The sequence below is a fragment of the Leucoraja erinacea genome, chromosome 20, assembly GCF_028641065.1.
Source record: "Leucoraja erinacea ecotype New England chromosome 20, Leri_hhj_1, whole genome shotgun sequence".
NCBI classification, from domain to species: Eukaryota; Metazoa; Chordata; class Chondrichthyes; order Rajiformes; family Rajidae; genus Leucoraja; species Leucoraja erinaceus.
The window spans coordinates 23,318,849-23,334,233 of record NC_073396.1 but is presented as its reverse complement, the minus strand read 5'-3'; the positions used below and the strand labels follow the sequence as shown (position 1 = coordinate 23,334,233).

The window sequence follows — 15,385 nt, the reverse complement described above, 5'->3', positions numbered from 1 at the left end:
TCTTCAAATTGCCTTCTAGTTTGTAGCGAGTAGATGCAAAAGTGGGATAACATACTGGTGTGAACGAGCAATATTTAAGGACTGGATAGAGCAGATGTGGGGGGGATGTTTCCACTAGTGGGACAATCTAGGACCTGAAGTCATAGCCTCAGAATAAAAGAACACACCTTTAGAAAGATGAGGAGAAATTTCTTTAGTCGGAGGGGGGTGAATTCGTTGTCACAGAATTCGTGGAGGCCAAGTCAATGGACATTTTTAAGGCGGAGATTGACAGACTCTTGATTAGTAGGGTGTTAGGGATTATGGGGAGAAGGAAGGAGAATGGGGTTGAGAAGGAAAGATAGATCAGCCATGATTGAATGGCGGAGTAGGCTCGATGGGCTGAATGGCCTAATTTTGCTCATAACATGAAGTTATGATCTCTCAATCATTATTTATGAACAGGATGAATTTGTCATTATCACAATGCCGTGCATTGGAGGTCCTGAAAGGATGTGCCACTAGCTATACAAATTCACACCTGTCATGTTTAGTTTACCTGGGATGGTGGATCATTGTGCTGACTTTACCTCATGTTATCTCAATAGGCCTTACCCCTTCCTGGTACCTGCAACATGTAATCATCAAGGATCTTCAGACTAACAACGTCTATTACTTTCTGGTGAATGACTGGTTGGCTGTGGACAAGGATGGGAATGAAGGCCTAGTGGAAAAGGAGGTCCTTGCTGCAAGTAAGTCCATCAGTTGGGATGGGAGGATCAGGTGACCATCTCTCAGGTGGAGACCCATGTGCAGACGCAGCTGATTAAGTTCTTCCATACATACCACAGGTCCATCACAATCTCCTTTAAAGGTCCTCCTTTAATCCGGACAATATTTCCCACCGGAAGTCCCCCATGAAAATATGGCGCCTTGGCCTGGTGAGGTGGCCGATCCCGATCTCACCGGGAATTCTGCGGCCGATCGGCAGGTCGAGTTTGCCCCCTGTGGCCGGGGCTCTGGAACTCAGGCCTGGCCGGAGCCTGCAGATCCATTCCCTTAGCCAACTCCTGAGGGCAACTTTGCAGACCGGTATCTCAGCCCCGTGGCAGCCTAGGCGAACCGTTCTGGTACCGTTGGACTCCTCCGGGAGGCCGTGACCTCTGTTGATCTGGCAAAACGGATGATTCAGAAAGGAAGATAGACATAAAATGCTGGAGTAACTCAACGGGACCGGCAGCCGGTCCCGTTGAGTTACTCCAACATTTTGTGTCTATCTTCGGTTTAAACCAGCACCTTCCTACATCATTCAGAAAGGTTCTGGAACCAAGGATGCCGGAAAACTTGGTCGTGGGCCTGTAACAGTGAGAGACTATTTAACTCATGGAGTTGGTTCCCCTTTGAGTTAAGTCCTATTTAATGTTTGTCTTAGTTCCATCCGTGCACTTTGGTTCCATGACCATTACTCTACTGGCCCAACAAGAACCTCAGCAGGAATCATAAATTCATGACAATCCAAGTCTATTCAATCTCTTCCTGTACCTGAAACCCTCAATTAGAGACCAACATTTTAACTCCTCTTCCCATTCCCATATTGCCCTTTCTGTCCTGGGACTCCTCCATTGTCAAAGTGAGGCCAAATGCACTTCATATTTTGCTTGGGCAGCCTACAACCCAACGATACGAATATTGGTTTCTCTTAATTTCATGTAACCCTTGCGTTCCCTCTCTCTTCGCCCCTCGCCCACCCTAGTCGTCCTGCCAGTTCCACTGTTCGCATCCATATTTCCCTTCTTTATCACCTCTTCCACAGCCAGCAATGAACCATTGTGGACTCCACCTTTCCTTGGTCGTCGGTGCCGACTCTGATTTGCTCTGAACCTTTACATATCTCTAGTTTTTCTCTCCCCTGACTCTCAGTCTGAAGAAGGGTTTCGACCCAAAACGTCACCTATTTGTTTTCTCCAGAGATGCTGCCTGACCCGCTGAGTTAATGCATTTCGTTGTCTCTGTACTGTACACTGACAATGACAATTAAAATTGAATCTGAATCTGAGTTCCTCCAAAGGTTTGTGTCTATCTACAGCATTCTTGGAAAACCTCCTCTGTGCCCTCTCTAAAGCCTCCTCATCTTTCCCGTAATGGTGCGACCAGAAACTGCACACAATACTCCAAATGTGATCGAAGCAAAGTCCTATAAAGCTGCATCATGATTATGTGATTTGAATGATATAACACAGAACTTCCTGCCCAAGAAATGGGCGGAGATGCAATGTGCGTCTTTATAACGCCAACCCCAAGTATCACTCCAGAACTACTAACTGGTGAGATGCAGGTAGCTCTGATTACTGCAAGGATGTTGCGTGGAAACTTTTCTCCCTTTCTAATCCCATCTCCATGTTATTTGTCCTCCTCCCTCCCCCCCCCCGATCCCACTTTCCCTGCGCAGGCGAGTCGAAACTGCGGGACTTTTCCCGCATCTTCACGGCGGAAATCCAGAGAGGATTCTCGGAAGGACACATCTGGCTCTCGATCTGCGACCGACCGCCCAGGAGTTGCTTCACCAGAGTACAGAGAGTCACCTGTTGCCTTGTCCTCGTGTTCCTCTGTTTCTGCGCCAGTGTGGTGTGGTACGGGGTCATAAGTGACACAAGTGTAAGGTACAGTTCTCCATCCAGTTTAGTTAACGCTCGTCCCTACAGGGGGTCTACGTGGTAGTGTTGAACTGTGCCTTTGTAACTACTTTTGCTTGGCGTTTCATAATATGGAAACAGGCACTTCTAACCATCAGGTCCAATGGATTAGATCATAAGACATAGGAGCAGAATTAGGCCACTCAACCCATCGTGTCTACTCTGCCATTCAATCATGACTTTCCCTCTCAACCTCATTCTCCTGCCTTCTCCGCGTAATCTTTACTAATCATGTTCACAAGTTATAGCAGTAGAATTAGGCCATTCGGCCCATCGAGCCTATTCCCCCATTCAATCATGCCTGATCTCAGCCTCCCAATCCCATTTTCCTGCCTTCTCCCCATAACCCTTGACATCCGTTCTAATCAAGAATTTGTCTATCTCTGCCTTAAAAATATCCACTGACTTGGCCTCCATGGTCCTCTGTGGCAATGAGTTCCACACATTACCCTCTAACTAAAGAAGTTCCTCCTCACCTCCATTCTAAAAGAGTGCCCTTTAACCAAGAGCCTGTCAATCTCTGGACCATAAGACCATAAAACATAGGAGCAGAATTTGGCCATTCAGCCCATCGAGTCTATCCATCACTCAATCACGGCTGATCTATTTTTCCCTTTCAACCTCATTCTCCTGCCTTCTCAACAAGACTTTTGGAATCCTTCCTAATCCTGTTAATCTCTGCCTTAACAATACCCAATTATTTGACCTCCACAAATTCATCACCCTCTGGCTAAAGAAAGGAATCCCCACTCGTTGACCCCTTTAAGGGTGTTTAAAGTAAGTTCTAATACGAATAAGAATCAATCTGGTCTTTTGAGGGAGCAACCTTGTGCGAATCTAGTTTGTTTATGGTCAAGTGTGCCGAGGTACAGTGAAGCTTTTGTTGCGTGCTAACCAGTCAGCAGTAAGACAATGCGTGTTTACAATCGGGCCATCCACGGTGTACAATTACTGTACCTGATAAATGCCATAATGTGAGTAATGTTTAATGCAAGATAAAACCAGTAAAGTCCGATCAAAGATAGTCCGAGGGTCTCCAATGAAATTGATAATACTTCAGTGCTGCAGATAGACACAAGATGCTGGAGTAACTCAGCGGGGCAGGCAGCATCTCTGGACAGAAGGAATGGGGAGACCAGAAAAGTCACCCATTCCTTCTATCCAGAGTTATTGCCAGTCCTGCCGAGTTACACTGAAGACAGACACAAAATGCTGGAGTAACCAGCATTGGCAGTTCCTTCCTACACACTTCAGGATTGCTCACTAGTTGTTGGTAGGATAATTTCCAGATCTACGGGAAATGGTACTGATGGGATAATTCTACCAGGAGGAAAGGAAACGTACATTCAATGGGCCGAATGGTCTCCTGAGTGATATTGAATGATTATACGGAGAATGTTTCCTTCAGTCCACTTCTAACACACGGGAAACTCATGAACCAATAATCTGGATTCATTCCAGGTTGGTCACTGTTAAAGTGAGACTTTTAACCAGCATGAGTGTTTTCACAAAGTTGAAAGTTCCTCCTTCTAAACGTACTCTTTTAAACAAAAAATTCCAATGCAGTTACTCTCGCTTTACAGTCGACATAACTGGGCCAAACGAGAGGGATGTGAAAACTGTTCCACTCAATATACTGTGTGGGATTTTGGCAGGGATGTAAAAAAAACAGTGAAAGCCAATAGCTTAATTAACCACCGTCTGGATTTAACATATAAACAGACTCTTGGTAATGTATCGCACAGGAGGAGGCCATTTGGCCCGTTGTGTTTCTGCTGGTTGAAGAGAGGTTACCCAGCCGAATCCTGCAGATCAAGCTCTCCAGGTGGTTCCACTTATCCAAGCACCTTTTTCAACCACTAGGGATTTCTGTCCCTCCTTTTCCAGACCCCTGCCCCTCTTCTGCCTTGCATGTTAAAGAAATATCCCCTTCCCTTCCCCCCTCTAAACTTTATACTGGGTACCTTAAATCTGTGCACCTTAATTATTTTTTAACGTTAATGGGTTAATGGGAGTTGCTATTAAACATGTCCAATAGTTCAATGGTTATTTATTATCTCGTGTACCAAGGTACACTGATATTCATTTTTTGCATACAGATCAGGAGGCATTGCCATACATGGTACAATACCTAGTTAAGCACCTAATGCATGGAATCAGCCCGCTGTGTCTATTTGCAATAGTCACCATGTATTGGTCACAGCAGAGAGAACACGCCCTAAGGGCTGTCGGACGGCGGTAACTGGAGGAAGCTACTGGAGACGACGGATGCGAGGATCAAGGGCCGGTAGGAGGGTGAACAACACAGGCACATAGGTTTTTGGCCCGAACCGGTCAAGGGAGACGGAGGAAGGCCCTGCAGGAGCCTGGGGTTTACCTGGATCGGGAGCTGCTCCTGTTGGGCGAGTGAGCGGGCGGACTTTGGAAATGGCGCCAAAACATTGCGACACCCGCATGTGTAAATATGCAGAAAGAATTTCACTGCGTAGTTGCACATGTGACAAATAAAGCACAATTTAACCAAAATGCAAGAGTGGAGATTTTACTCCATATTAAATAGATGTGCAGGAATTTAAAGGGGCTTTTGAAGGGTATTTAAAAGACTCTTGGGCAGTCATATTGATAGAAAAGGTTTGGAGGGGTATAGGACAGCTGCAAGAAAGTAGGACTGGCTCAGTTACGCAACTTGGTCAACATGGACAAGTCGGGCCGAAGGTTCGGTTTGTTTGTTCTACAGCTCTATCTCTATCGATCTCTCCCTCTCTCCTCTCTTGGTTTTGCTCCATGATAAGGTGTTGAGCCACCAATTGCAATGGGTAACGGACCAGAACAACACCGCAAGGCATGCCAGCCATCTATGCCCCTTCTAATAAAGTCATACAGACACCCTCCCATAGTCACAATCGAACGTGGGTCTCCGGCACTGTAAGGCAGCAACTCTACCGCAGCACCACTGTGTTGCACTTTAAATTCAAAAGTCTAAAATGTATAGTCTTTTCCCTGATTTGGTATAAAACAACAAATAAGCTTCCTATTGTACCTCGATACAGGTGACGATAAACTATACTAATCTAACCTTCTTTATCTGATTGTCAAACATGAATATAACTTTTCTGTTTAATTTTTCTCATAGTGACCTGCCAGTTTCAGCGCTGGTGCCTCTGAGTGGAGAGAGTGTGGCTGCTGGTATTGTCTCCTGCATAATCATCTACCCCATCTATCTAATCATCATTCTGCTCTTCCGCAAATCTCGGAGCAGGGTAAGCTCAGACATCTGGAAATAAATCCTTTCCCTGTGCGAAATGAATATTTATCTCTTTCTTTAAAAGTTTAGAATTCTTCTCCCACTTTGCTGAACAACAAAATAAATGTGTTCATGAAATAGCTGAATAAATCTGTCATAGAAAGAGAGAGAGTGAGAGGGAGGACAGAGAGGGAGGGAGGGGGAGGGAGGGGGGAAGGAAGGGAGAGAGAGAGAGTGGGGGAGAAGGCACAGAGAGAGGACACAGGGAAACTGGTCCATTGAGTCTAAACCTACTATCAACTACCATTCACATTAATCATACATTAATCCCATTTATTATTCTCCCCACATTCTCAGCAACTTCCTCCAGCTTCCTACAGAATCGGGACAATTAGCCGTGACCTACCAACCCACAAGTATTTGAGATGCGGGAGGATACCCAGGCGGTCACGGGAGTGAATGGGAAAGTGCCAGAGCATAGAACTAGTGTGAATGGGTGATGGATGGTCAGTGTGGACTCAGTGGGCTGTAGGGTCTGTTCCCCTGCTGTATCTCAAAACTAAACTAAATGTTGGAGAGGTAGAATGATGTTGATCGAATTGTTTGGCATGGACCCAATGGGCCAAATGGTCTCCTCTTGTGTCTTAGTAAGTCAGGGCATTCTCACTCACAGGACTAACTGTGTCAAACAATAATGCTGTATATCCTCTCCTTCTTTCCAAATGCGACCGATTTTCTGAAGCAGAACATAATGCGTAGCAGTTTAAACATGGTGGAGTTAATATCACCTACCAGGAACTGGTTCTTTGATATACAAAGAGTTACTCATGGGGTCAGGCAACATCTCTAAGAACATGCATGGGTGATGTTTTGGGTCAGGATCCTTCTTCAGACATTGTAGAAGGAGGGAAAAGGTGAAAAAGAGGTCGGGAAGGGACAAAGCTTGGTAAGTGATAGGTGGAAACCGACACATAATGCTGGAGTAACCCAACGGGTCCAACAGCATCTCTGGAGAACATGGATAGGGGACTTTTCGGGTTGGGACCCTTCTACAGACTACAGAAATCACAGAAGGGGAGCAGTGAGGGAGGGTCTCACAGATCTCCTGCTGGAAAGAGGGGGAGAACGCCTTCATAGTAGGCATACCGTGAGGTGATCTCGCAGTGGGGCAGTGATAGGTGGATACCAGTGAGAGATGGGGGGAAAGGGGGTTCATGATTGTCAGATGGGTAGACAAAGTCCAGAGAAGAGGAGACACAAGGGTGACAAAAGAGGACTAAATGAGACAAGGAGCCAAAATGATGTTGATAAGGAGAGAAGAGGTGTAAAATGTAAAACCTGAGGGAAGGTATATCAGTGGGTCCAGCAGCATCTCTGAAGGGAATGGTGAATGGGTCCCAATGGCGGAGGAAGGCTCCATTCTGGTCATCAAAGGGTAGACAGAATAAAGATATTATGAAGAAATCAATTACATGTAGAAAGAGTTGGAGACTTGCCTCCCTGAATAACTAAAATTAGTGAGTTATTCTGGTCAAGATCCATCCGGGACGCAGTGAACCAGGAAACCTTATTTTGTGCTATTTCTTTACTATGAAACGTCAAGAAGATACCTAAGACTTTGGAGTCTTTAGATTTTAGAGATACAGCATGGAAACAGGCCCTTAAATAACCCACTGAGTCCATGCAGACCAGCGATCGCCCTGTATGCTAACGCTATCCAACACACTGACAATTTACAGATGCCAATTAACCTACAAACCTGCATGACTTTGGAATGTGGGAGGAACCCAGAGAACACCCACGGGACCACAGGGAGAATGTACAAACCCTGTAGCCAGCACCCGTAGTCAGGATCGAACCCGGGGTCTCTGGCGCTGTGAGGCAGCAACTCTACTGCTGCACCACCGTGCCACCAGAGTGTTTATCATACCACCATTGAGGAGCATGTTTCTAATTTCTCTTTATTCAATTTAAGATAATCCATGCACCTTTTTTTCCCGGTGTTAGTTCACCTCTGGTCTAGAATGTGGCTCATAAGATTTGTTCAATGATATTTCAGTGAAGTGAGATGGGACATTTTGCTTCTTAAAAGTGATATGCACATATAAGCTGTTATTAGTGAAGAATGATTGAAGGGTAGAGCCTTCCAACTAAAAACCACACCCCTGCTCTTTTCCCATAGCCCTGTAAATATTTCCTCTTCAAGTATTTATCCACTTCTCCTTTGAATCCAATGTTCTTTTCCAACGCCCATTCTCTGGCAATGTGTTCCAAAGATAACAACGCCCTGAATTAAAATTATTCTTTCCCCCCGAAGCACCTCTGGAGCTTTTGCCAATGGCTTTAGGTCTGAGCCCTCCTGTTCCTGATCTGTCTTCAGTCATCAGAGGGACATGTGAGCTTGTGGCAAAGTCTTAACTTAATGGCGACAGCCTCTACAGATCCTTTGTATCTGGAGTCGCCTCTCTGAGTAATTAAAACAAACTCCTATAGTTTTTTACAAATAACTTTCTTTTGCTAAACAGTCATAAGTTCATAAGTCATAGTAGTGGAATTAGACCATTAGGTTAATCGAGTCTACTCGGCTTTGGGATGTGGGAGGAAACCGGAGCACCCAGTGGAAACCCACGCAGGGCACAGGGCAAAGGTGCAAACTACACACAGACAGCACCCATGGGTGGGATTGAACCCAGGTCTCTTGCGCTGTGAGGTAGTGGCTCCACCAGCTGCGCCACTGTGCAGCATTTGTTGGACAAGAAGCTTCAAGTCGAGGCAGGTTCAGGATCAAGGTTCAAGAAAGCAGAGAAACAAGAGGCTCAACCCAAAATGTCACCTATCCATGATCTCCAGCGAGTTACTCCAGCACTGGAGGCAAGAGTGTTTTATTCTCATATGTACTGAGACAGAACAATGAAATTCTTACTTGCAGCAGCACAACAGAATATGTAAACACACAACTCTGTAAATACCATAATAAATAACAAAATAAGTTCAGCATATCTGTTATATATATGTGTGTGTGTGTGTGTGTGTGTGTGTATATATATATATATATATCTAAATTATATATATAGATAGACATACTGAACGTATTTTGTTATCATCTTATCATATCTTATAACTATCAAAACTCTGATCTTGGATGTATGTGTGTGTGGGTGTATAATCACATCTGCTTGAAAAACCAATGCTCTAATGGTAAAAATTTTACATGTCCCTGTAGAGATTTATCCCGTGAAGTCAAAAGTCGCCTGACATGAAAAATGCATGCATTATTTCTCAAATTATTAATCAAAATGTTCAAAAATCTCAAATAACTTCGGCTGGCTTTGGCTTATGACGTGATGACGTCACAATGGCTGCACGTTGTGTTCATGCGCTGCAAGTGATGTCGCTCGCTCACAGCCCGCTCACCCGCCCGGTTCCCCTCCTCCTCTCCCCCCATCCTCCTCTCCCCCCCTCCTCTCCCCAACTCCTCAACTCGCACCCTCCTCCTCCCCCTCTCCTCTCCTCCCTCCCCCTCTCTTCCCCTCCTCTCTCCCCCTCCTCTCTCCCCTTCCTCTCTACCCCCCTCCTCTCTACCCCCCCCTCCTACCCTCTCTCCCCCCTCCTCTCTCCTTCCTCCTCCTCTCCCCCTCTCTCTCCCCCTCCTCTCTCCCAACTCCTCTCCCCCCTCCTCTCTCCCCTCTCTGCTCTCTCCCCCCTCCCTCCCCCCTCTCCCCCCCCCCCCCCCTCTCTCCCTTATTCTCTCCCTCCTCCTCCCCCTTCTCTCTCTCCTCCCTTCCACCTCTCTCTTCCCTCTCCCCTCTCTTTCTTTCCCCTTCTCTCTCTCTCTTCCCCCTCCTCTCCCCCCCTCTCTCTCTCCCCCCTCCTCTCTCCCCCCCCCCCCCCCTCTCTCCCCCCTCCTCTCTCCCCTAGCAGTGATCAGCTTCACTGGAGATTTCATCCTATGTTTCACGTTATTCATGATTAAAGCTTTAAAAATGCCACTTTCACAAGATTTTTACATATTCTGATTCACATTTTCCCCTCTAGGCAAAGTCACCTTCACTGCAAATGCATGCTTTATTTCTCGACTTATTAAAGTTATTTGCGATTAAACCTTTAAAAATGCCAACTCACAAAAATTTTACTGTTAAAATCATTCCTGGCAGCTTCCAACACACTTCGATACAATGTTGCGACACAGGGACACTCTGAACTTTTCACCTCAATGGGATTTTTCAACAGGAGGGGAAGGGCCGAATGGTATTGCAGTTGGAACTGATGCAGTAGGCAGGAGAGGAGTGCTGGAATCTTACATTCCTGAACGAGTTAAGTTACTTTGGGAGAATGGTTGAGTGGTGGACTATTGCATTGGGAGACTACACCGTTGGGGGAACAGACATATTCTGATTCACATTTTTCATTAAAATAATTCTTGCCAGCTTCCAACACACTTCGATAAAATGTTGCGACACAGGAACAATTTGAACTTTTCACGTCACAGGAGGGGGAGGGCGAATTGCTATTGCAACACGCAGGGAAAGTGCAATTGGAATTTTTTTTAGAGCCCACCGCTGAGGGAGGCAGGGGAGTGTTGGAATCTTCCGTTCGGGAACGGCTTGAGTTGGAGGACCTTGCCTCCCATGGGGGCTACGGGTAGGGAACGGGTGCGTTGGGGAAGCAGACCCAACGGGTCTGCACTTGGTCTAGTATATATAAAAATAGATATACTGAACCTATTTTGTTATTTATTATAGTATTTAAGGAGTGGTGTGGTTACATATTCTGTTGTGCTGCTGCAAGTAAGAATATATATATATATATATAAACATATATATATTTATCTATATATGGATGTGGGATATAGGGATGGATGTACATAAACAAACAATAATAGTGCAAATCCAAAAGCAATGTCCCCAAGTCCATGTAGTTCCTAGTTTATTTGGAGGTTGTAATGTTTAATAGCCTGACGGTGCTTTGAAAGAACCTGATCATTACAGTTTTCAGACTCCTGTACCTTATTCCCGATGGCGGGAGAGAAATGAGTGTGGCCCGGGTGGTGTGGGTCACTGATGATGCTGGCTGCCTTTTTGAGGCAGTGACTTATTGAGGCAATTGACGTGGGGAGGTCAGTCAGTAGCCGTGATGGTCAAGGCAGTGTCCACCCCTTTCTGCAATCTTCTTCCTTCAATTTTGTGAAGCATTTCTGGATCCTGCAAACTTTCACAATTGGTCTTCACCGCAGGCTACGATGACGGACTCGGGTCCGCATGAATCGAATGTGCTGGAGATCGATGACTACGTTGATCCTTCCACGGCAGGCAGTTCTTTCCTGACCTTCGCAGACAACCTGGAGGAGGTGAGTGTGGGAGATGGGCAGGCACCGCGGTGAATGCCCACTGCCCTGGGAGCTTAATCAGGCGATGCCAACCCCTACGGTTGGCATGTGATGTCATTAGGAATAGAATTAGGCCATTCGGCCCATCAAGTCTACTCCACCTTTCAATCATGTTTGATCTATCTCTCCTGTTTAACCTCATTCCGCCTTCTCCCCATAACCTCTGACACCCGTACTATCTATCTCTGCCTTCAACTTGTGAGATCTGCCCCTTCTCCTGTGCCCATTGAGTGTATCCATGGGAAAGCCCTTCCCCTCAACAATGACCTTCCTCAATGGAGTTTCATTTTAACCGTCAATTTCCTTCTAGGATTTCAAAGAGAAGCTAAAGACTGACGTCACAGCCAAGAGGTGAGTGTGACAACTGTTTATTTCCAAATGTCCATCTCAACTTCCCCCTTTCGGTTTTGAAGTCAGGAGGTCCTTTCCGCCGGTCTGCTGGGTCTGCTGGGTCCTTTCCGCCGGTCAGTGAGATGTCATTGAAGTCATAGAGTTATACAGTGTGGAAACAGGCCCTTCGGCCCACCACATTCGTTCCAACCTTTTCTCCATCTACACTAATCTCATTTGCATGGGCCGTATCGTCAAATGCCTTGCCTATTTGAGTGTCTGTCTAAATGTTTCATATATGTTGTGACTGTATCTGACTCCAATTCCTCTTACTGCGAGCTGTAAAATTCAATGGTAAGACATGAAGTACAGGAGTCACTCGGCGGATCAGGCAGCATCCATGGAGAACATGGATAGGTGACGTTCCGGGTCAGGATCTTTCTTCAGATTGAGTCAGGGTGAAGAAGGGTCCTGGCTTGCAAACGTCACCTATCCATGTTTTCCACGGATCCAGTCAGACCCGCTAAGTTACTCCAGCACTTTGTGTCTTTCCTTGGTAAACCAGCGACTGCAGTTCCCTGTTTCTACAATAGTTCAATGGTACTTTATTGTCACATGTACCTAAATTTAGACTTTAAACTTTAGAGATACAGCTCACCAAGTCCGTGCTGACCAGCCATCACCCCATCCACTATGACTATCCGACATGCTAAGGACAATTTGCAATTGTATCAAAGGCAATTAACCTATAAACCTGTACATCTTTGGAGTGTGGGAGGAAAGAGGAGCACCAGGAGTAAACCCATGTGATCACAGGGAGAACGTACATACTCTGCACAGACAGCACCCATAGTCAGAATCAAACCTGGGTCTCTGGCGTTGTAAAGCAGCAACTCTAAAGCTGTGCCACAGTGCTGCCCAACAGATATAGTGAAAGTGTTTCAGAAGGAACTGCAGATGCTGGAAAATTAGAGGTAGACAAAAATGCTGGAGAAACTCAGCGGGTGAGACAGCATCAGATATAGTGAAAGTCCTTTTTTGCATACAATTCAGTTAAATCATACTATACATTAGCACATTCATAAATAAGTGCAAAAAATCAACAATTGTAGTGTTCAAATTATTAGGAATAATAGACTTCAACTTTTCATAATCAATAGTTGACCCAGCATCAATTTCAGCAACTCTACCGCTGCGCCACTGTGCTGCCTCCACAACTCTCTGCAATTTCTTGCTTGGTAATGTAGTGCCTGTAATTACTCATCTGTCTGCAGTGCACCCAGCTGGCCTGACTATGACACCATGATGAATTGGCCGGACCTGTTGAGTGATCAGTCCTACATGGGCAGCAACGTTCCCAAACTGAGGAGAGGACGAGGAACACGACACCTCGGAATCGAGACGCAGTTGAGTTCAGATGATGAGCCACTCTCCCTTGGCTACGAGCAGGCCATGGCCAAAGCCTTCTCTGCATCAGGTAACCCTGCAGACACCATCCGTGAATGAGGACTCACTGAAGTCCTCCAAGGAACCAGGGCAGAACTAAAAAGTGCTAGAGTAACTCAGAGGGTCAGGCAGCATCTCTAGAGAAAAAGGATGTGTGATGTTTCAGGTAAGGATCATTTTTGGAAGAAGGGTCCTGACCCGAAACGTCAAACAGAGATGCTGCCTCACCCACTGATAGATATCCAGCACCTTGTGTCTATCTTTGGTATAAATCAGCATCGGCAGTACTTTGTTTTTACAGAGTAGAACGACCTTTGCGTAGCACCTTCCACAGCCACAGATCCTCCCCAAAGCTCTTGAAGTCAATGCCCTTTGAAGTAAAAGAGACACATAGTGCTGGAGGAATAGTGAGTCAGGCAGCATCTCTTGAGAAATAATGTTATAAAAATGAACTGCACATGCTGTTCTACACCAAAGATTGACTCAAAATGCTGGAGTAACTTGGCGGGTCAGGTAACATCTCTGGAGAAAAAGGATGGGTGAAAGTTCAGGTTGGGACCCTTCTTCAATCTGAAGAAGGGCCCCGACCCAAAATGTCACCGATTCAATCTCTCCAGAAATGCTGCCTGACCCGTTGAGTTACTCCAGCATTTAACGTCTAGCATCTCTTGAGAACATGGATGGACAACATTTCATTTGTGAGGAATGGTTCTGCCCCAAAATGTTGCCTATCCATGTTCTGCAGAGATGCTGCCTGACCTGCTGGCTTGTTATACCAATTCAGAAGTTACCGGGACTTTTTTTTGCTAAATTACAGTTAGATTTACTTATCTGACGTCCTCATTTTAGCTTAGTTTAGTTTAGAGATACAGCGTGGATACAGGCCCTTTGGCCCATGTAGTCCACACTGACCAGCGATCTCTGTCCACTAGCAACATCTTACACACTAGGGACAATTTACAATTTTGTTTACCAAAGTAAATTAACCTACAAGCCGCTATGTCTTTGGAATGTGGGAGGAAACGGGAGCACCTGTGCAAAACCCACGCGATCATAAGGAGAACGGACAAACTCCACACCGGCAGCACCCATAGTCAGGATCAAACCCGGGTCTGGAGCTGCAAGGCAGCAACTATACTGCTGTGCCACCATGCCGTCATTTGCCAAGGTGGGCTTCAAAGACATCGAAGAGTTAACATTGAAGACCCTTCCTCAGAGAATCATTGACTCGAAACAACTGATTCTCTCTCCACAGCTGCCTGACCTGCTGGGTTTTTTCCCAGGATTTTTGGTTTTTATTTGAGGTTGGCAGTGATTGGGTCAGTTTATTTATTATATCCCCAGGCAGAGATTTTGAAAGAGCAGAAAACTTGAAATTGTTGCGGTAGTAAGTCATTTGCTTTTTAAGCCTTCACCAACTACAATCTATGGTGATTTCCCCAGCAGCTGAACACCTGATACAGCGAATGACCTTAGGAGGGAATAATGATCTGTCAACCTCACACGACAGTGGCCGAGTCTCTCTGGACCTTGAGAGTCACTTAATATCCAACCTGTGAGTATGTTCTTAAAGTCCATTCCTGTACCACTCATCACCCAGTTAAGTTCTCAATCACTGATGAATCTCAAACATTGAATCAGTCAGAAGGCAAGTTTTAAACACAAAACATGTTTAAAAACATTTGGGACATTTAAAAAATGCTTGGACAGGTACGTGGATAGGATAAGTTTAGAGTGATACGGGCCAAATGCAGGCAGGTGGGGCAAGTATAGATGGGGGATGTAGGTCGGCATGGGCAAGTTGGGCCGAAAGGCCTGTTTCCACGCTGTATGGCTCAATAGCGTTGCGATTCTGTGATGAATGATGAATGATGAAAGATTCTATGACTCGCAGGTTTCCGATCCAAAGTGTCATCTATCTTCGGAGTTGGCCTTGGCTTCATGTTGGGCACAGACATTACGGGACGAAGGGCTTGTTCCTACGCTGTACCTTCTGTGTTCTATGTCCTATGAACCACCAGATTCAAGAGCAGTCTCTTTCCTGATCTTTCTTCTGCTGGGGATGAATTCCCAATCTTCCAATCTACCTCATTGTGGCCCTTGCCCTTTGTTAACACCTGCTCTTTCTCTATAATTGTAACAATATATTCTGCACATCTGTTTATTTTCTTTTTTGCACTACCTGATATAATCACTAATGGTATGAACTGTCTGGATAGCACGTAAAACAAAGGCTTTCACTGTATCTCGGTCCCTGGGATAATACAATGTCAATACCACCAAGTCATTGATTAACTTCCATTGTCA

General features: G+C 45.6%; 1 protein-coding gene across 1 annotated transcript in view; it reads left to right on the top strand.

The window, feature by feature from the left end:
- Positions 1 to 15,385, top strand: part of pkd1a (polycystic kidney disease 1a) — a gene marked incomplete at its 5' end in the record, with an annotated part of 103,056 nt that overhangs the window by 53,887 nt on the left and 33,784 nt on the right. The window contains 7 exons of the mRNA XM_055651913.1: positions 588 to 731; positions 2,429 to 2,639; positions 5,806 to 5,932; positions 11,150 to 11,263; positions 11,613 to 11,653; positions 12,907 to 13,109; positions 14,522 to 14,633. Of these exons, the coding sequence (XP_055507888.1) occupies positions 588 to 731; positions 2,429 to 2,639; positions 5,806 to 5,932; positions 11,150 to 11,263; positions 11,613 to 11,653; positions 12,907 to 13,109; positions 14,522 to 14,633 (952 nt within the window). The remainder of the gene's footprint in view (positions 1 to 587; positions 732 to 2,428; positions 2,640 to 5,805; positions 5,933 to 11,149; positions 11,264 to 11,612; positions 11,654 to 12,906; positions 13,110 to 14,521; positions 14,634 to 15,385) is intronic.